Here is a 22,871-nt window from a genome sequence, read left to right as displayed (position 1 = left end):
GGGGTTACAGCAGCACCTAGATCGTCTTCACAGGTTCTGTCAGACCTGGGCTCTGACCGTTAACCTAAAAAAAACTAATATAATGATATTCCAAAAAAGGTCGGGAAATAAGGATGACAAATATAAATTCTATTTGGACACAGTTCTATTAGAACACACCAAAAACTACACATATCTAGGACTAAATATGAGCAACACAGGTAGCTTTCACATGGCTGTGAATGAGCTGAGAGACAAAGCAAGAAGAGCATTTTATGCCATTAAAAGGAACATCAAAATTGAAATTCCAATTAGAATCTGGCTCAAAATTTTTCAATCAGTTATAGAACCAATTGCTCTATATGGCAGTGAAGTATGGGGTCCACTCTCTAATAATGAATTTACTAAATGGGACAAACATCCAACTGAAATATTGCATGCAGAGTTTTGCAAGACTGTATTGCAAGTACAAAGAAAAACTCCAAATAACGCATGTAGGGCAGAATTGGGCCAATACCCCCTCCTCATTCGAATAGAAAAAAGAGCCATCAAATTTTACAACCATCTAAAAACAAGTGACCCTAAAACATTCCATCACACAGCTCTACAATGTCAAGAGATGAAACCAGAGAAGAGTCCCCTCAGCCAGCTGGTTCTGAGGCTCAGTTCACCAACCCAAACCAACCCCATAGAGCCTCGGGACAGCCCTCAGAAAATCTGGCCCAACCAAATCATCACAAAACAAAAAGAAAAATATATAACCTATTGGAAAGACACCACAAAAAATCAAAGTAAACTTCAATGCTATTTGGCTCTAAACAGACAGTACATGGTGGCAGACTATCTGACCACTGTGACTGATAGAAAACTGAGGAAAACATTGACTAGGTACAGACTCAGTGAGCACCGTCTGGCTATAGAGACCGGTCGTCACAGACAAACCTGGCTGCCCAGAGAGGACAGGCTGTGCTCACTCTGCTCCAGAGGAGAGGTAGAGACAGAGGTGCATTTCCTACTACACTGTGACAAATACTCAGACCTAAGAGCATATTTCTTTCCCAAAATTATAACTCAATACAAAGAATTTGAAACTATAAAAGATGAAGAAAAAATCAAATATTTATTGGGTGAAAAGCCAAAATGTGCAGTTTTGGCAGCCAAATATGTGTCCTCCTGCCACAACCTGAGGGACAGCCAGTGAAAAATGCAAAGTAATGTTGATAATATTTCCCATTTAGCTTAGTTTTGTTTTGTCTTTCATACCAGGTCATATGTCTTCTCAAGTCATATTGACACTGGTCTACTACCATTGATTTAATGTATTGTTGTTCTGATTAATATTGTTGTTGTAGTTGTTGTTAATGGTAATCCCATGTCCACTACTACTGTTATTATTGCTGTTGGTCCCACCATTTATTTATATATAAATATATATATATTTTGTATATATATACATATATATTTGATTTTGATTTTCGATATGTATACTTTGACAATGTAAGTAATAACGAACTTGCCATGTCAATAAAGTCAATTGAATTGAATTGAATTGAATTGAGAGAGAGAGAGAGAGAGAGAGAGAGAGAGAGAGAGAGAGAGAGAGAGAGAGAGAGAGAGAGAGAGAGAGAGAGAGAGAGAGAGAGAGAGAGAGAGAGAGAGAGAGAGAGAGAGAGAGAGAGGTCATGATCAGATGATCAGATGAGCTCCTGCATTTTTCAGCATTTTCTTTAAAAAAGATAGATTTAGAGTTAGTTAAACTTGGATTTTTTGTGGAACTGAGAGAGATACAGCTTCAACTGTATTCAACTGTAACTGACTTGATACAGCTTCAACTAGCACTGACGTGTCAAGTGAGAGGTGTCAAAGACCATTAGCCCAACAATGGCAGGAGAGTCGAATAGTCTACCCCAACCAAATGGAGAGGCCTTAGAAGCTCCCTCCTGCTGTTCAGAGGTAATTAAAATACAGTACCCTGTGAGTGTAAAGAATGATAAGGCAAGAAAAGAGCACAAAATGAAGCTCCTTATGGAAAATCAAGAGACACTTTTTGCTGACTATTACAAAAATGGGAACATCAGCAACCTTATCTTCCACACAAACCATCCCCTGGCATGGCACAGTGATATATTAGCACACTACCCCTCTGTTAAGAGAGGGGGGGTTAACGAGGGGTGGAAACTCAGGATACTTGACAACGAGGACTCTGAGTCAGCTAACATAAATCTATATAAGTCTGGAACAGTATTGGTACAGGGCAACCCCAAACAGTTTCAGCTGGACTTTCACCTAATCAAAGAATTAGCCCAGCAGGAGAAGCTCTCCCTTGATAAAGATACCCCCACCCCAAGCGGGTCAGACCAGACCTCTTCATCATATAACCCCACAGACGAGCAACCCTCAGCAGACAGTCAACCTCCCAGTACAGAGCACTTCTCCCTCATTGAAATGAAGGATAAATTCACCCAGCTGGAGGTAAGGCAGGTGGAGCTGGAACAGCAGGTGATTACACTCCAGTCAGCACAGACCCAGACAACAGTCCAGCACAACAACCCCTTAACCAGACCAGGAGAGCTGGAGGTGGAGAGAGACATATCTGCACTCTGGACAGTGGTGAGACAACTTCAACAGGAGAAAGAGCAGAAGCAGGAGCAGAACAAAGCACTAGAGGAGAGGATCAGACTGCTGGAGGAGAGGGAGAGGGGGATGGAGGAGAGGATCAGACTGCTGGAGGAGAGGTTGAGGGGGATGGCATGTGACAGAGAACAACCCACTAGGGAGGTGGCCATCCCCACAGAGACGCCAGCAGAACAGCCCACCTCAGCACCGGACAAAAGTCTCGACACCACAGCAGAACAGTCCACACCAGACCCTGACCATAGAGTCAACATCACAGCAGAACAGACAAAAGAAAAACCCCAAGCCCAGCAGCTCTCACCCCCCCTGAGCACCCCCCCTGTCAGCCACCCTGATAGCCCTCCTGACAACCCCCCCACACCCACTGAGAAAAAACACAAGACACAGATTGTTCTCCTTATGGACTCAAATGGGAAATATATAGAAGAAAAAAAACTTTTTCCCAAACACAGTGTGTCTAAACTCTGGTGTCCAAACACCCAGTGCGCCCTAGACCTTCTGTCTGAGGACAAACTAGGCTCACCTAGCCACATAATAATACACACAGGCACAAACGACCTGAGAGCACAGCAGGAAAGGGTGGCCACAGCACTGAAGGGAGTGATTGAAAAAGCTTCTTCTACTTTCCCCAATGCACAAGTGGTTATCTCCACCCTGCTACCACGAAAAGACTTCCACCCTGCTACAATACAGCGGGTAAACGCAAGCATTTCCCGTGACTGTGCCTCAAAACCAAATGTTTTCCTGGCCCACCACTCCACCCTGGACTTGAACAGCCTCTATGACCAGGTCCACCTCTATAAGGCAGCAGTGCCCACCTTTGCCCGGACTCTAAAGGACATCGCTCTCAAACGCAGCCCCAACACTTCACACAGGAGCAACAGATCAATAGACACCCCACCCAGACCAGCGAGACACCCTCCAAGACCTGCAGGACCCCCCCGTGGACCTACACATAGAGGACCCACGCCAAGAGGACTTACATCCAGACCACAGCACCCCCAGACACATCCACACCCCCACCCCAACCAATCAACACCCCCCCACATCAACCATGCCCACACCCCATTTAGGCCCCCTCAGATCAGACCTATGCCACTCCTGCCCACCCCATGCACCCCACCCCCGCAAAGAGGGCATCAACATGGAAGTCACACATACGCCCAGGTAGTGAGCGGGCAAACAGGCCCAACCCCCACTCTTACACTCGCCCAAGCCAACGGCATGTACCAGATGCTCAGCAGGCTCTGCTCACACTTACTGGCCTGAGGCCAAACCACACGGCCAACAACATTGGACACTTTATGGAACAAAAAGCCTTCACTATATCATCCTGGAATATCCAAGGCCTGAGGTCATCTGCCTTTGGCCTAAAGAGCAGGAACCCGGACTTCACCAAAGAAATCGGTAATGCAGACATTGTCATCCTGCAAGAAACATGGTATAGCGGAGACGGACCCACTGGTTGCCCTCTAGGTTACAGAGAGCTGGTAGTCCCATCCACCAAACTACCAGGTGTGAAACAGGGAAGGGACTCAGGGGGAATGCTAATTTGGTATAGAGCAGACCTAACTCACTCCATTAAATTAATCAAAACAGGAACATTTTACATTTGGCTAGAAATTCAAAAGGAAATTATCTTAACAGAGAAAAATGTCCTCCTGTGTGCTACCTATATCCCCCCACTAGAATCCCCATACTTTAATAAAGACAGCTTCTCCATCCTGGAGGGGGAAATCAATCATTTCCAGGCCCAGGGACATGTATTAGTCTGTGGCGACCTAAATGCCAGAACTGGACAAGAACCTGACACCCTCAGCACACAGGGGGACAAACACCTGCCTGCAGGTGACAGCATTCCCTCCCCCATATGCCCCCCTAGGCACAACTATGACAACATAACCAACAAAAACGGGTCACAACTCCTGCAGCTCTGTCGCACGCTGGGTATGTACATAGTCAATGGTAGGCTTCGAGGGGACTCCTATGGTAGGTTCACCTATAGCTCATCTCTTGGCAGTAGCACTGTAGACTACTTTATCACTGACCTCAACCCAGAGTCTCTCAGAGCGTTCACAGTCAGCCCACTGACACCCCTATCAGACCACAGCAAAATCACAGTCTACTTGAACAGAGCAATACTCAATCATGAGGCATCAAAGCCAAAGGAACTGAGTAACATTAAGAAATGCTATAGATGGAAGGAATGCAGTTTGGAAACCTACCAAAAAACAATTAGGCAACAGCAAATTCAATCCCTTTTAGACAACTTCCTGGGTAAAATGTTCCACTGCAATAGTGAAGGTGTAAACTTGGCAGTAGAAAATCTTAACAGTATATTTGACCTCTCAGCTTCCCTATCAAATCTAAAAATCTCAAATAGAAAACCGAAGAAAATGAACAACAATGACAAATGGTTTGATAAAGAATGCAAAAATCTAAGAAATAAATTGAGAAACCTGTCCAACCAAAAACATAGAGACCCGGAAAACCTGAGTCTACGCCTTCACTATGGTGAATCACTAAAACAATACAGAAATACACTACGGAAAAAGAAGGAACAGCACGTCAGAAATCAGCTCAATGTAATTGAAGACTCCATAGACTCTAACCAATTCTGGGAAAATTGGAAAACACTAAACAAACAACAACACGAAGAATTATCTATCCAAAATGGAGATGTATGGGTAAACCACTTCTCCAATCTTTTTGGCTCTATAACAAAGAATAAAGAGCAAAAACATATACATGATCAAATACAAATCCTAGAATCAACTATTAAAGACTACCAGAACCCACTGGATTCTCCAATTACCTTGAATGAGTTACAGGACAAAATAAAAACCCTCCAACCCAAAAAGGCCTGTGGTGTTGATGGTATCCTTAATGAAATGATCAAATATACAGACAACAAATTCCAATTGGCTATACTAAAACTCTTTAACATCGTCCTTAGCTCTGGCATCTTCCCCAATATTTGGAACCAAGGACTGATCACCCCAATCCACAAAAGTGGAGACAAATTTGACCCCAATAACTACCGTGGAATATGCGTCAACAGTAACCTTGGGAAAATCCTCTGCATTATCATTAACAGCAGACTCGTACATTTCCTCAATGAAAACAATGTACTGAGCAAATGTCAAATTGGCTTTTTACCAAATTACCGTACAACAGACCATGTATTCACCCTACACACCCTAATTGACAACCAAACAAACCAAAACAAAGGCAAAGTCTTCTCATGCTTTGTTGATTTCAAAAAAGCCTTCGACTCAATTTGGCATGAGGGTCTGCTATACAAATTGATGGAAAGTGGTGTTGGGGGTAAAACATACGACATTATAAAATCCATGTACACAAACAACAAGTGTGCGGTTAAAATTGGCAAAAAACACACACATTTCTTCACACAGGGTCGTGGGGTGAGACAGGGATGCAGCTTAAGCCCCACCCTCTTCAACATATATATCAACGAATTGGCGCGGGCACTAGAACAGTCTGCAGCACCCGGTCTCACCCTACTAGAATCCGAAGTCAAATGTCTACTGTTTGCTGATGATCTGGTGCTTCTGTCACCAACCAAGGAGGGCCTACAGCAGCACCTAGATCTTCTGCACAGATTCTGTCAGACCTGGGCCCTGACAGTAAATCTCAGTAAGACCAAAATAATGGTGTTCCAAAAAAGGTCCAGTCACCAGGACCACAAATTCCATCTAGACACCGTTGCCCTAGAGCACACAAAAAACTATACATACCTCGGCCTAAACATCAGCACCACAGGTAACTTCCACAAAGCTGTGAACGATCTGAGAGACAAGGCAAGAAGGGCCTTCTATGCCATCAAAAGGAACATAAATTTCAACATACCAATTAGGATCTGGCTAAAAATACTTGAATCAGTCATAGAGCCCATTGCCCTTTATGGTTGTGAGGTCTGGGGTCCGCTCACCAACCAAGATTTCACAAAATGGGACAAACACCAAATTGAGACTCTGCATGCAGAATTCTGCAAAAATATCCTCCGTGTACAACGTAGAACACCAAATAATGCATGCAGAGCAGAATTAGGCCGATACCCACTAATTATCAAAATCCAGAAAAGAGCCGTTAAATTCTACAACCACCTAAAAGGAAGCGATTCCCAAACCTTCCATAACAAAGCCATCACCTACAGAGAGATGAACCTGGAGAAGAGTCCCCTAAGCAAGCTGGTCCTAGGGCTCTGTTCACAAACACAAACACACCCCACAGAGCCCCAGGACAACAGCACAATTAGACCCAACCAAATCATGAGAAAACAAAAAGATAATTACTTGACACATTGGAAAGAATTAACAAAAAAACAGAGCAAACTAGAATGCTATTTGGCCCTAAACAGAGAGTACACAGTGGCAGAATACCTGACCACTGTGACTGACCCAAACTTAAGGAAAGCTTTGACTATGTACAGACTCAGTGAGCATAGCCTTGCTATTGAGAAAGGCCGCCGTAGGCAGACATGGCTCTCAAGAGAAGACAGGCTATGTGCACACTGCCCACAAAATGAGGTGGAAACTGAGCTGCACTTCCTAACCTCCTGCCCAATGTATGACCATATTAGAGAGACATATTTCCCTCAGATTACACAGATCCACAAAGAATTTGAAAACAAATCCAATTTTGATAAACTCCCATATCTACTGGGAGAAATTCCACAGTGTGCCATCACAGCAGCAAGATTTGTGACCTGTTGCCACAAGAAAAGGGCAACCAGTGAAGAACAAACACCATTGTAAATACAACCCATATTTATGCTTATTTATTTTAACTTGTGTGCTTTAACCATTTGTACATTGTTACAACACTGTATATATATAATATAACATTTGTAATGTCTTTATTGTTTTGAAACTTCTGTATGTGTAATGTTTACTGTTAATTTGTATTGTTTATTTCACTTTTGTATAATATCTACCTCACTTGCTTTGGCAATGTTAACACATGTTTCCCATGCCAATAAAGCCCCTTGAATTGAATTGAATTGAGAGAGAGAGAGAGAGAGAGAGAGAGAGAGAGAGAGAGAGAGAGAGAGAGAGAGAGAGAGAGAGAGAGAGAGAGAGAGAGAGAGAGAGAGAGAGAGAGAGAGAGAGAGAGAGAGAGAGAGAGAGAGAGGTCAGAAAGTCAACACGTTCGTGCGACCGGGTGTCTGTCTGCAGCATCCACTGAACTAGAAGCTTGCTATGATGTCTGGACTAGAGCAGTTTAAGGGCCATCACACATTGCTGGGCTTTTTAGCGAATGCATACAATAGTGTTACCCTAATGTTTACTAAAATTCTAACGGATAAATTTATTCTCTAGAGCATACTTAAATTCCCACAGGACACTGGATAAAACAGGAGAAATACTCCAGATATAATAGACTGATCCTAGCCCCCCGACATATAAACTATTACAGCATAAATACTGGAGGCTGAGATAGGAGGGGTCAGGAGACACTGTGGCCCCGTCCGACGTTACCCCCGGACAGGGCCAACCAGGCAGGATATAACCCCACCCTCTTTGCCAAAGCACAGCCCCCACACCACTAGAGGGATATCCTCAAACCACCAACTTACAACCCTGAGACAAGGCTGAGTATAGCCCACAAAGTTCTCCACCACGGCACGAACCCGAGGGGGGCGCCAACCCGGACAGGAAGATCACGTCCGTGACTCAAGCCACTCAAGTGACGCTCCCCTCCTAGGGACGGCATGGAAGAGCACCAGTAAGCCAGTGACTCAGCCCCTGTAATAGAGTTAGAGGCAGAAAATCCCAGTGGAGAGAGGGGAGCCGGCCAAGCAGAGACAGCAAGGGCGGTTCGTTGCTCCAGTGTCTTTCCGTTCACCTTCACACTCCTGGGCCAGACTACACTCAATCATAGGACCTACTGAAGTGATGAGTCTTCAGTAAAGGCTTAAAGGCAGAGACCGAGTCTGCGTCTCTCACATGGATAGGCAGACCATTTCATAAAAATGGAGCTCTATAGGAGAAAGCCCTGCCTCCAGCTGTTTGCTTAGAAATTCCAGGGACGATAAGGAGGACTGCGTCTTGTGACCGTAGCATACGTGTAGGTATGTACGGCAGGACCAAATCAGAAAGATAGGTAGGAGCAGGCCCATGTAATGCTTTGTAGGTTAGCAGTAAAACCTTGAAATCAGCCCTAGCCTTAACAGGAAGCCAGTGTAGAGAGGCTAGCACTGGAGTAATATGAGCCGGTGGTACTCATGAAATAGACAACGGCTCGAATGTGGTTTTAACCAATCACCATCCAGGATTAGACCCACCTGTTGTATAAACTGCTTTTAATCGGCTATTATTTCCCCTAACCCTAACCTTTTTTTTTGCATTCCAGTCATGTCCAGTCATAACCTACGTAATGTGCAGACTGTCCATTACAGACAGGAGGATACAATTATATCATTGCTAATATTTCATCATTCTTCTCCTGACCTAACCTGGAGCTTAGCTCTGGGGACACGATGCTGAATATGTGGTCTAATACCAGAGTAATAGCTAGCGGGCAGATGAAAACACCTGGAATCCAGTCCCTTCCTCCTGCCTGTCATTACTGCCAATGCTCGGGTAGAGTAGTAGGGCAATGGAAATAATTCAGGGATGAGTAACAGAAGAATTTGTGGTAAAGATGAATTAACCTGCATGCTGCGCAATGGAACCTCAGCTACGAATGTGCCCACTCCACCCACAATATGATTCAGAGCTAGCATATGCTCGATGTCTCCCCATGTCTCTGGGAAGTGCTACCCTCTCTGTCCCCTTAAAGCAGCGCTAATATAGGGGAGGGGAACAGAAGTGGGAACACACAGTTCCAATTCTAAGTTTCCTTTTCCAATCACGATTTTGGATATAAAATAGCCAACTAGTGATTACACATGCAATTTGACATCCTGTTACCATATCTTACAGGGACTCAGGTAATAGGCTCAGTGTCATCATGAAGATGGAGGAGAGGATGAGAGAGAGGGTACTGGATGAATACTGGTTGCTATCCTGCCTTCTGAATGAATTAAGTAACATAGTGTACACTACTCAGCTTCCCAGGCACTGGGTATATGTGGCCTTGTACTATGAAAAGAGTGGATGCTGTCCTCAGCTCTTCTTGTACTGAAGATCCATCTGGAAAACTGTTTTAGGTTCAGTATTCCATGTTCAGCACATGCTGTTTTCATGTTCTTTTCCCAAATAGTAGGCCTGCACATGTTATTTTATATTTTAGGCAAATTATGTTTATTTTGTATTTTTTTATGCTTGGACACAATTGACTCCACTCTCATGGGACTGTGACTATTAGGGCTAGAAATTGCCAGGGGCATCACAATTCAATATTATTACAATACAGTTTCTTCAGAAAGTATTACTTCTTGATTTATTTCACATTTTTATGTGTACAGCCTGAATTAAAATCGATTAAATAGATTTTTTGCTCACCCATCTACACACAACACCCCATAATAACAAAGTGAAAACATGTTTTTTGACATTTTTGCAAATGTATTGAAAATGAAATACGGAAATCTCATTTACATAAAATAAAATAAAACATAAAATAAAACATACATAAAATCAGTAGTGACTATGGCACTGGGAGAACTCAGGCAAGGTGTGGATGGTCTGACACTAGTAAAATGATCTTGCACGCCACAGTTGCTGTGTATCTACAAATGCCATGATGGCATCTGCCTTTTAGGGAGTTTATATAAAAACATTAGAAAATCATTAGAAGCAAAGATGTAAACAAATACTAGGTGAGGGCAAATAATGTATATACACACTAGATGACTAACAGGGGGCGCTGTTTTGAAGCCATCACGCCTCCATCTTAGCGCTCCTGCTCTGTTGTAAAATATATTTTGGTATATTATATAGTAATGCATTTATTAAAGTCTATATTTGTTTTTGCCACGTTTATTCTATTACAGACACGTTAATGCATACTTCTAAAATATATGTCAGCTAAACATACAAAAAATATGAAAATATATGTTAAAAAAATTCTTAAAGTATAATTTGGGGGAAAGTACTAATGTTACAGTCCCCACTAAAAGCAAAAATACTTACATACATGTAATTTTGTCCTTGAAACATTTAATTGAAATACTGTAGAATTCCATTAATTCCTATGAAGGACTAGTCCTTCTGGGCAGTGCCAATATGGCCGAACGGTGGCTTCAAAGCCCCTCATTGGCCAATACTTAGCATCAGCATTCCAGGGTTTAATATAGCCTACATCATTGGTAAGGAGCTACACTACATGACCAAAAGTATGTGGACACCTGCTCGTCGAACACCTCATTCCAAAATCATGGGCATTAATATGGAGTTGGTCCCCCATTTGCTGCTATAACAGCCTCCATTCTTCTGGGAGGGCATTCCACTAGATGTTGAAACATTGGTGCGGGGACTTGCTTCCATTGAGCCACAAGAGCATTGGTGAGGTCTGGCACTGATGTTGGGCTTTTAGGCCAGGCTCGCAGTCAGTCAAATTTTTTTTCTCCTTTGACTGTGCCACGTTCAAAGTCACTGAGCTCTTCAGGAAGACCATTCTACTGCCAGTGTTTGTCTATGGAGATTGCATGGCGGTGTGCTCGATTTTATACACCTGTCAGCAATGGGTGTTTTTTTTTTGCGTTCTTGTTGAAATGAAACAGTGGCCAAAGGGACAATCCTGTTTAAGAGATGATGATTAGGCTGAGCTCTGGCTCTTGTCCAATTAACAAGCTTAAGGCCAATTAATCTTGATTAAATGTCAATGCACTCTCGATGAGTTATTGCAAACAAAAGTATTCTGGTGAGGACTATTAATATTAGGACAACAGATACGTGCGCACTGCTGCAGTGTATGAAACAGCGGCTCAGATTAGAGAGGGTGTGGTCTGTTACATCGGCAAACGTTTAAACCTAGTGCTTTCAGAACAGATGAACTTGGCAAAAAGAAGTAACAAATTAATGACCCAATGGAGCAGTTATATTTTATCCATAACAAGATTCTCTTTTCTACATGCCTACGTTAGCAACATAAATCATAGTCCACATTGTGACATACACTGAGTGTACAAAACATTAGGAACTTCTTAATATTGAGTTGCACCCTCCTTTTGCAGTCAGAACAGCCTCAATTTGTCATGGCATGGACTCTACACGGTGTCGAAAGCGTTCCACATGGATGCTGGCCCAAGTTGACTCAAATGCTTCCCACAATTGTGTCAAGTCAGCTGGATGTCCTTTGGGTGGTGGACTGTTCTTGATATCCAAGGGAAATTACTACTGCAGTGGTTCCTATTTATTTTTCTTATTTTTAAAGAAACTCATTCAGGCTTTAAACATACTCTTGTAAGTTGTAATAAGTTGTAGTAGTAGAATGCACAAGGTGCAATTTCAAAATTGGGTAGTGCATCATCAATTTATCTTGTCATGTTAGTCATTGAGCTATTTATAACTTATCAGAAATGTCCAGATCAACTAGCCCATATCAGCTAACGTTTTTTTATTTTGTTTTTTTTAGCCCATAGTTGTAATTTTTTAGTTACTCAAATATCACATGAATACACATTAGATATGGCAAAATGTATAGAATTGCAGGAAATAAGCTTTCAACCTGCAAAATCCTCTGCACCAACAAGAAGGGTGTGAACAGTTTGAGAAGGGTGTGAACAGTTTGTGTCCTGAGCAGTGCTTGGGCCCAGGGTGAAAAAGTTTGGGAACCCTTGTACTACCATAACTGGTTCAAAGGCACTTAAGTATTTTGTCTTGAGACACGTTGTCTCAAAGCTTAAAAATCCTTCTTTAACCTGTCTCCTCCCCTTCATCAACACTGATTGAAGTGGATTTAACAAGTGACATCAATACGGGATCACAGTTTTCATATGGATTCACCTGGTCAGTCTATGTCATGGAAAGAACAGGTGTTTCTAATGTTTTGTACACTCCATATACTGTAGCTACACGGCTCTGAGACCACCATCCACGTGGAATGAACAGCCCGAACGCACACCTACAGTACCTCCCCACAATTCCCACCCAAGGCTTCTCTTTTACGCGTCCTCAATTCATTTGGATGTGTTGACAGTTGGTGAAATTTGTTTGAGCTGAGCTATGAAAGTCAACGGTCCAATATTCTAGAACACTGCTGCGCGCACGCGTACATGTTTTGGAATATAATAAACTTAGGCTGCGTCGCCGTTTCTTTTTCTGTTTTCTCTAGTTGTGCGAGTGTGCTCTACAGAAACTCCACGGAAGCGCTGCAACCCTAGGCAGCTGGCACTTGGCTCAATTCGCCGACTGGGAAAGAGGTCCCCATCCACTGATGACAGGCTTGGCAGCTGATCAAACTACAAAGTGGCAGGTTGGTTTGATCAAACTATTGTTTGTATCCTATTGGCGTCTTTGAAATTGAGAAACAAAGTGAAAGTAAAAAGCTGAACATGATTGTATATAAGTGACAGCTAGATTTTGTTGAAAAAGTTACTCACATAATTGTCATAGGCCTATATGAAATTACTAGCTAACGTTAGCCTTTTACACTTTAGTAGCGTCACTGTGTTAAAGCTTTGTAAAAAAATTTTTTTTATGTGTGATTTGGTAGAGTATCCAAGGCTATATTATTTCAAATCTATAACTCGTATTGTGCTCTGTGGATATCCTTAGGCTACTGTCAGTAAATCGATGAGACATTTCGTTTAGGCTACAGTTGTGATTTAGATTAACAGTACTTTAAGATTTTATATACTATAGATTTGGTGACAAACATATAACAGATCTGGACTCATCAAGTTTAATTACAAGCAATGTTATGCTATATGCTTGGCACACATTATTATCTTTTACTGGAAATATCGGTAGCCTGTATACTGTAGGCTACTGAGTGACACAGTAGCCTAGGCATTATTGCATACCCTTTTATAATGTAATGAATGTATTATTACTGCTGTAGTTGACCATTACAAACATTCCAGTTCTATAATTTTGAAACACTTTAAATAGCAAATTGATCTCGACTTCCACGAAAAGAAACACATGAGCAATTTGAGAAACAACAAGAGGCATGTAAACTTAGCAAAGGCTTTAAAGAGGCATGCAATCTAGGATAATCAGAGGTTGAGAAGTGATATTTGGACAGTTGGGTTTGTCTGTGGGAGATAACATAGGTTGATAATATACTAGTAACTTAAGGTGATAAGAGACTCATACCCTTATTATGGCTGCCTGCCTGCTCCCTCCTCATTTAGAAAAGAACCCTGCCCAGATTGTGTGAAATAGAGGATGAATGGATAGATGGGTTGTTTGCTTTGGTTGATTACCAGCAGATCACATTTAAATGTACAGATAGATTTGGATTTGGTATGGTTGTAAAAAAATATATATAGCAAAAAAAAAAAAAAAGTATTACTCCCAAAAAGATTTGGGATTTGGTATGGATTTCAGATACAGAGGGGCAGAACAATTGTTCCCTCACTAACAAGCAATTATAAGCTAATATTGGGCAAGTGTTAGCCTATTTAACCCTGGCTTGCATGCATCACATCACACCTATGACCAAAATGACAGCAAGTGCCTTTTTGTTGCTAGTGTTATCTTATTTACACTGTTTTAAAACATATTTTTATGCACCCAAATGATATTTCCAATTCTCATCATCACATCAACAAAAATGGTCATATCAAAAATCAAACATGATTTACATTTGGCAATCTCCTCTGATAGCCTTGACACTGCTCACAGTGTAATAATAATCTTACTGTTACTGTGGGTTACTCTCCTTTCTACTTACAAATAACTTTACTGTGGGGGAGCTATGTGTGGGGGATGTCCTGTCATGTACAAAAATAATAACCCAACTGTGCATCCCCTTCCGTCCTCCTGCATTTCAACCACTTGAAACACATTCCGTTGGCAAGCACCTAAAACACACCAAGGTCACGGTTTCAAAAGACTGTCTTAGTTTGTACATTATCCAAAAACTAATACACCATGTTACTAAAACATGCCTCCATGCAGTAATCAAACGCAGCCCTCACTGCAGACACACACTGGCACACAGCTACACACTCAGTCACTGGCAGTCATGCACATAAGGGCTGCTGTAGGAGTGTGTGCGCTGCGCAGCCAGCTTTAGGCGACAGGTTTAAACTTAAACCTCACACACTACTACAACATGCCCATCAGGGATAGTACTGTACATGCCAATGTGTTTACAACGAACCTCTTTAGTCGTGGTATTACATTATATGGTCGTCCATAACAGCTTGTCCTCCATTGCAGATGCTATCTGCTATCTCCTTTTCCATTCAGCTGTAAGCACAGTGGCTAGGAAAAACTCCCTAGAAGGCAGGAACCTAGGAAGAAACCTAGAGAGGAACCAGGTTCTGAGGGATAAATTATTACAGGGCAATTTGAGGGAGGACACCAATAAACCATGTAGAAACCATCATTCAGAAGGGTTTTACCATGTACAAACCAGGTCTGTGTGGTTGATGTTTGAGTGGTGAGGCATAGCTGGTGTTATTTGGAGCTGGTTGGTTAAGCGGTGAGTAGTTGAGCTAGCTGCTACAGCACAGAGGTACAGTACAGTGGGGAAGGCGCTGGTGCCAGCCAGGTGTAGGAGCTCCAGTGACAGGTGACAGGTAAATTACCTCCAAGCTCTAGGTGCCATAATCAGCCTGTCTGCTCCACTCAACTGCACTCTGCTCGGCTGCACTCTCACAAGAGTTTTTACTCTACCAAAAGCAGCCCCTCAACTCCTCCTCCCGTGTAATCTGCTTACAAGGCTCGTTTTCTCTCCCTCCTTCAAATTGAGACAAGTCTTTTCTTGAGCGCTTACTTGTCAGTATTGAGGGAGAGCGAATGGAGGCTAAATGGGGCTGCTGTAGCTCTTTGTGTGGAGGTATGTGTCCCTGGCTCTTTGCCTCCGTCTGAGAGGGAACGACGTGGGAGCATGGCTGACTTAATCATTCTGCTTTAATCACTCTCTCAATCACTCTCTCCTCCTCATTGTCTGACCAACATAGTCTGGAAATGTTCTAGAATGCAATCTTCTTAATGGATTCTTAATTTTTTCCCCCCCGAATTCACAACTCTTTTTCATTACGATTGACATTAGTCCAACTGGTACAGTATTCTAAAGGCACTAACACCGAGGAAATGAGTGAATCATTGCTGACCTTTGTTCTCAGTGAATAATGGCAAAGGACTCCTGAACCGCGCTTTGATCTTAATGCTATCGAAACTGGTGGTGGGGGGAGTGTGCAATGAAAATATTCATTTTCTGAAGTTCAATCTCTCATTAGCAGCTAGAGAGAGAGCCCTGTACATGAAACTACCAGTACAGCTGAATATCCTGTGCACAAGAAAAATGTGTGCAAGTGAAATAGATGTGCAGTACTATCACTGAACAGTACCATTGTTTACAGGATAGGGGAGACCAGGGGTTGGTTGTCTCACAGGTTGGTTGTCATAGTGTTTATTACTCAAAATCCAGGGGGCTATGCAATAATTTAAAGATAAAAATGTGTGTCCTCTATGGGAGAGGTCATCCATGTGGCCAATTCAGGTCAGGATCACAAAACATGGAGGTGAGAGGAATATTAGCATTTTTCATGGGTGAAAGTAAATATGAATGCTATTTCTTTAATAAATAGTTGTATTCTGGGAGTATCCATAAACAATTACTGTTATTGAAAAGAGGAAAGGAGAGCTTTATTTCAAGTCTATTTGTGAGTTCCTAGGTCAAGCCATGTGGAAACTAGCATCTTAATTAGCGTTGGGTTGGGGGGGGGGGCTGTCACATTGATGTTGGGGTTGCCTGTCACAATCTGACAATGAATCCTCATTGTAACAATGTATCCAGAAAGCTAAATGTATTTTCCGGATGTTGAAAAGATGTCCATGTTTCACAAGTTTGGACAGGACAGCACAGTACAGTCCAGTAGTTCAATTTAGCAGAGTACAGATCCGCACACAGGGCCAGCTTAATGAAGGGGCTTACAGGGGCCCATTTACAACTGCGACCTGCCAAGATAGAGCAAAGCAGTGCGACACAAACAACACAGAGTTACACATGGGATAAACAAACGTCCAGTCAATAACACAATAGAAAAGTCTATATACAGTGTGTGCAAATGTAGTAAGATTAGGGAGGTAAGGCAATAAATAGGCCATAGTGGCGAAATAATTACAATTTAGCAATTAAACACTGGAGTGATAGATGTGCAGAAGATGAATGTGCAAGTAGAGATACTGGGGTGCAAAGGAGCAAAAAAATAAATAACAACATGGTGATGAGGTAGTTGGGTGGGCTATTTACAGATGGGCTATGTACAGGTGCAATGATCGGTAAGCTGCTCAGACAGCTGATGCTTAAAGTTAGTGAGGGAGATATAAGTTTCCAGCTTCAGTGATTTTTGCAATTCATTCCAGTCATTGGCAGCCGAGAACTGGAAGGAAAGACGGCCAAAGTAGGAGTTGGCTTTGTGACCAGTGAAATATACCTGCTGGAATGCGTGCTACAGGTGGGTGCTGCGATAGTGACCAGTGAGCTGAGATAAGGCGGGGCTTTACCTAGCAAAGACTTATAGATGACCTGGGGCCAGTGGGTTTGGCAACGAATATGAAGCGAGTGCCAGCCAATGAGAGCATACAGGTTGCAGTGGTGGGTAGTATATGGGGCTTTGGTGACAAAACGGATGGCACTGTGATAGACTACATCCAATTTGCTGAGTAGAGTGTTGGAGGCTATTTTGTAAATGACCTCGCCGAAGTCAAGCATCGGTAGGACAGTCCGTTTTATGAGGGTAAATTTGACAGCATGGGTGAAGGATGCTTTGTTGCGAAATAGGAAGCCGATTCTAGATTTAATTTTGGATTGGAGTTGCTTAATGTGAGTCTGGAAGGAGTTTACAGTCTAGCCAGACACCTAGGTATTTGTAGATGTCCACATATTCTACGTCAGAACCGTCCAGAGTAGTGATGCTAGACTGGCGGGCGAGTGCGGGCAGTGATCGGTTGAAGAGCATGCATTTAGTTTTGCTTGCATTTAAGAGCAGTTGGAGGCCACGGAAGGAGTGTTGTATGGCATTGAAGCTCGTCTGGAGGTTTGTTAACACAGTGTCCAAAGATGGGCCACAAATTTTCTATAGGATTGAGGTCAGGGCTTTGTGATGGCCACTCCAATACCTTGACTTTGTTGTCCTTAAGCCATTTTGCCACAACTTTGGAAGTATGCTTGGGGTCATTGTCCATTTGGAAGACCCATTTGCGACCAAGTTTTAACTTCCTAACTGATGTCTTGAGATGTTGCTTCAATATATCCACATAATTTTCCTCCATCATGATGCCATCTATTTTGTGAAGTGCACCAGTCCCTCCTGCAACAAAGCACCCCCACAACACCCCCGTGCTTCATGGTTGAGATGGTGTTCTTCAGCTTGCAAGCCTCCCCCTTTTTCCTCCAAACATAACGATAGTCATTATGGCCAAACAGTTATATTTTTGTTTCATCAGACCAGAGGACATTTCTCCAAAAAGTACGATCTGTGTCCCCATTGTCACGACTTCCGCCGAAGTTGGCTCCTCTCCTTGTTCGGGCGGCGTGCGACTGTCAACGTCACCGGCTTTCTAGCCATCGCCACTCCATTTTTCATGTATCCATTTGTTTTGTCTTGTTCCCTGCACACCTGGTTTTCATTCCCCAATCAATTCATATGTATTTATTCCTCTGTTCCCCATCTTGTCTTTGTGTAGGATTGTTTGTGTTACGTGTACTTTGATATTGTGGATATTGTTACACGCATTACTTTTTGTCTATGTTCCGTGTTTTGAGCACATTTTATGTTTTTTTGTGCTGTCATTTTGACCGGAATAAAAAGTGTGCCTGTTCACTACACTCAGCTCTCCTGCACCTGACTTCGCCTCCGATACACACTCCTAACACCCATGTGCAGTTGCAAACTGTAGTCTGGCTTTTTTTATGGCGGTTTTGGAGCAGTGGCTTCTTCCTTGCTGAGCGGCCTTTCACGTTATGTCGATATAGGACTCGTTTTACTGTGGATATCGATACTTTTGTACCTTTTTCCTCCAGCATCTTCACAAGGTCCTTTGCTGTTTTTTGGGATTGATTTGCACTTTTCGCACCAAAGTACGTTCATCTCTAGGAGACAGAACGCGTCTCCTTCCTGAGCGGTATGACGGCTGCGTGGTCCCATGGTGTTTATACTTTCGTACTATTGTTTGTACAGATGAACGTGATACCTTCAGGCATTTGGAAATTGCTCCCAAGGATGAACCAGACTTGTGGAGGTCTACAAAAAAAAATCTGAGTTCTTGGCTGATTTCTTTTGATTTTCCCATGATATCAAGCAAAGAGGCACTAAGTTTGAAGGTAGGCCTTGAAATATATCCACAGGTACACCTCCAATTGACTCAAATGATGTCAATTAGCCTATCAGAAGCTTCTAAAGCCATGACATCATTTTCTGGAATTTTCCAAGCTGTTTAAAGGCACAGTCAACTTATTGTATGTACATTTCTGACCCACTGGAATTGTGATACAGTGAATTATAAGTGAAATCTATCTGTAAACAATTATTGGAAAAATTACTTGTGTCATGCGCAAAGTAGATGTCCTAACCGACTAGACAAAACTATAGTTTGTTAAAAAGATATATGTGGAGTGGTTGAAAAACGAGTTTTAATGACTCCAACCTAAGTGTATGTAAACTTCAGACTTCAACTGTATAATCCATAAAGGGTTTTGGAACCTATTCCCTTGGGCACACTAGAGATGGCTGCCAGTCCTGATTCGAATTGGAACTGCCATCTATGGATTATTTTTCTATGGTTGGTTGCTATCAGTTAGTCTTTTGCAAATTTCAAAATACAATCTTGAGAAAAACACAGTTTGGAAAGCAAATGCCTACTGCTGAAAAGAGAAGACTAATCTGTCTGTAGAACCAATAGATTTGATTGTTTCTCAACAACTCCCTATTTTGAGCAAACAGCATAGTCCCGGGGCCTATGATTTGTGACTTTGCAGTACAGTACAGTTTAATTCAGCAGTGTACAGTAGAGTCTAGTAGAGTTAAATTCAGCAGAGTACAGCACAGTACAGTGCAGGACAGTACAGTTTAATTCAGTGGTGTACAGTAGAGCAAAGTAGAGTACAGTACAGTTGAGTCTAATTCAGTAGAGTAGAGAAGGGGTTTTCAAACCTTTTAATGTAATTCTCACAAAAGTAGTGCACTGACCCTTTACTAGTCTTGTATTAGCTAGTGACATAGCCACCTGTAATGCAGGCAAACATTTCTCAGCCCCCCCCCCAAACATCTTCCCGTGGCTATGCAAGGACCCCCAAATATTATGAAACCCTGGGCAAAGACCCCTTAAAAAAAAAGTTTATTTTTGCGAGCCGCCAATTAAGTTATTGAGAGCCGCATGCAGCTTGTGAGCAGCGCAATAACTACCAGTGGTGATCATTTTATATTGTTAAAGCAAATTTCCTGCTATTTTACCCATTTTGCCATGAGGCTGAGAGAAAAAAATAACCGTTTTAAAGCAAATTGCCTGCTATTCTACACATTTTACTATGACTTACGTATGTCCGGTTCATATGCTTTCTGAACAGGGCTGGTTCTAGCATTTTGGGCCCCTAACTAGCTTTTGATTGTGGGCCTCCCCAACTGCCACTGGAAATAATAATAATAATAATAATAATAATTGGGTAAAGGGCCCCCTGGAGGTCAGGGCTCCGTGGCACGTCCCCTGCGTGCCCCTCAGTAATAAGGCCCTGACTACCACTGGTGTGAAGAGTGAGACAGGAAAGTGCAAACGCTATTTGCATATTGATGGGAAAATATGATTGTCACTGGGGGTGGATAGGAAAGACAGGAAGATGTATCAAGATTTTACAAAACATGTTCCGTAGGTATACTAAAACCAATATTTAATACTGAAATATAAATGGTTAAAACATATTTTTTTAATTGTTGTTCCACGGACTCCCTAGCGCCCCCCCCCAGTTTGAAAACCCCTGGAGTAGAGTACGGTATATTACAGTACAGTACAGATACATATGAACATTAAATTATATTTTTTCTTACGGGTAGCTTTAGTGTAGATTAAATTATTTCGGTTTGAAGTAATTGGTAGCTTGGCAAACTATATTTTCAGAGGAGCTTCCCCAACACTGGGTATTAAGCACATTCATAACTGTTTTATAACACCTCAAATTAATGTAACTTTACTTAAGTTGTCTGTGCAATGGCATATGACATGAGGGTGCTGCAGCACTCCATGAAAAATCTGAATAAATATTTTATATATATATATATATATATATATATATATATATATAAAATATTTATTCAGATTTTTCATGGAGTGCTCATAATGTCCTTTATTTTTTTGAGCAGTGTATATATATATATATATACACTGCTCAAAAAAATAAAGGGAACACTAAAATAACACATCCTAGATCTGAATGAATGAAATATTCTTATTAAATACTTTTTTCTTTACATAGTTGAATGTGCTGACAACAAAATCACACAAAAATGATCAATGGAAATCAAATTTATCAACCCATGGAGGTCTGGATTTGGAGTCACACTCAAAATTAAAGTGGAAAACCACACTACAGGCTGATCCAACTTTGATGTAATGTCCTTAAAACAAGTCAAAATGAGGCTCCGTAGTGTGTGTGGCCTCCACGTGCCTGTATGACCTCCCTACAACGCCTGGGCATGCTCCTGATGAGGTGGCGGATGGTCTCCTGAGGGATCTCCTCCCAGACCTGGACTAAAGCATCTGCCAACTCCTGGACAGTCTGTGGTGCAACGTGGCGTTGGTGGATGGAGCGAGACATGATGTCCCAGATGTGCTCAATTGGATTCAGGTCTGGGGAACGGGCGGGCCAGTCCATAGCATCAATGCCTTCCTCTTGCAGGAACTGCTGACACACTCCAGCCACATGAGGTCTAGCATTGTCTTGCATTAGGAGGAACCCAGGGCCAACCGCACCAGCATATGGTCTCACAAGGGGTCTGAGGATCTCATCTCGGTATCTAATGGCAGTCAGGCTACCTCTGGCGAGCACATGGAGGGCTGTGCGGCCCCCCAAAGAAATGCCACCCCACACCATGACTGACCCACCGCCAAACCGGTCATGCTGGAGGATGTTGCAGGCAGCAGAACGTTCTCCACGGCGTCTCCAGACTCTGTCACTTCTGTCACATGTGCTCATGTGCTCAGTGTGAACCTGCTTTCATCTGTGAAGAGCACAGGGCGCCAGTGGCGAACTTGCCAATCTTGGTGTTCTCTGGCAAATGCCAAACGTCCTGCACGGTGTTGGGCTGTAAGCACAACCCCCACCTGTGGACGTCGGACCCTCATACCACCCTCATGGAGTCTGTTTCTGACCGTTTGAGCAGACACATGCACATTTGTGGCCTGCTGGAGGTCATTTTGCAGGGCTCTGGCAGTGCTCCACCTGCTCCTCCTTGCACAAAGGCGGAGGTAGCGGTCCTGCTGCTGGGTTGTTGCCCTCCTACGGCCTCCTCCACGTCTCCTGATGTACTGGCCTGTCTCCTGGTAGCGCCTCCATGCTCTGGACACTACGCTGACAGACACAGCAAACCTTCTTGCCACAGCTCGCATTGATGTGCCATCCTGGATGAGCTGCACTACCTGAGCCACTTGTGTGGGTTGTAAACTCCGTCTCATGCTACCACTAGAGTGAAAGCATTGCCAGCATTCAAAAGTGACCAAAACATCAACCAGGAAGCATAGGAACTGAGAAGTGGTCTGTGGTCACCACCTGCAGAACCACTCCTTTATTGGGGGTGTCTTGCTAATTGCCTATAATTTCCACCTTTTGTCTATTCCATTTGCACAACAGCATGTGACATTTATTGTCAATCAGTGTTGCTTCCTAAGTGGACAGTTTGATTTCACAGAAGTGTGATTGACTTGGAGTTACATTGTGTTGTTTAAGTGTTCCCTTTATTTTTTTGAGCAGTGTATATATATATATATATATATATATATATATATATATATATATATATATATATATACTGTATATATGTAATAACAGTGCCAGTCGAAAGTTTAGACACACCTACTCATTCCAGGGTTTTTCTTCATTTTTAATATTTTCTACATTGTAGAATAATAGTGAAGACATCAAAACTATGAAATAACACATATGGAATCATGTAGTAACCA

At 42.5% G+C, this 22,871-nt stretch overlaps 1 protein-coding gene across 3 annotated transcripts in view; it reads left to right on the top strand.

Annotated features, from left to right (window-relative positions):
- Positions 1-12,735: 12,735 nt before the first annotated feature.
- The window catches only part of esr2b (estrogen receptor 2b), a 29,143-nt gene continuing 19,007 nt past the window's right edge, over positions 12,736-22,871 (top strand). Inside the window, exon 1 of one of the 3 annotated variants that reach the window (XM_039009577.1) lies at positions 12,736-12,996. In XM_039009577.1, coding sequence (XP_038865505.1) covers positions 12,958-12,996 — 39 coding nt within the window. In that variant the 5' untranslated portion in view covers positions 12,736-12,957. The remainder of the gene's footprint in view (positions 12,997-22,871) is intronic. The other 2 variants (XM_039009576.1, XM_039009579.1) reach the window with 2 other exon arrangements.

The sequence above is a fragment of the Salvelinus namaycush genome, chromosome 15, assembly GCF_016432855.1.
Source record: "Salvelinus namaycush isolate Seneca chromosome 15, SaNama_1.0, whole genome shotgun sequence".
Lineage (NCBI taxonomy): Eukaryota > Metazoa > Chordata > Actinopteri > Salmoniformes > Salmonidae > Salvelinus > Salvelinus namaycush.
This window is presented reverse-complemented; position numbering and strand designations above follow the sequence as displayed.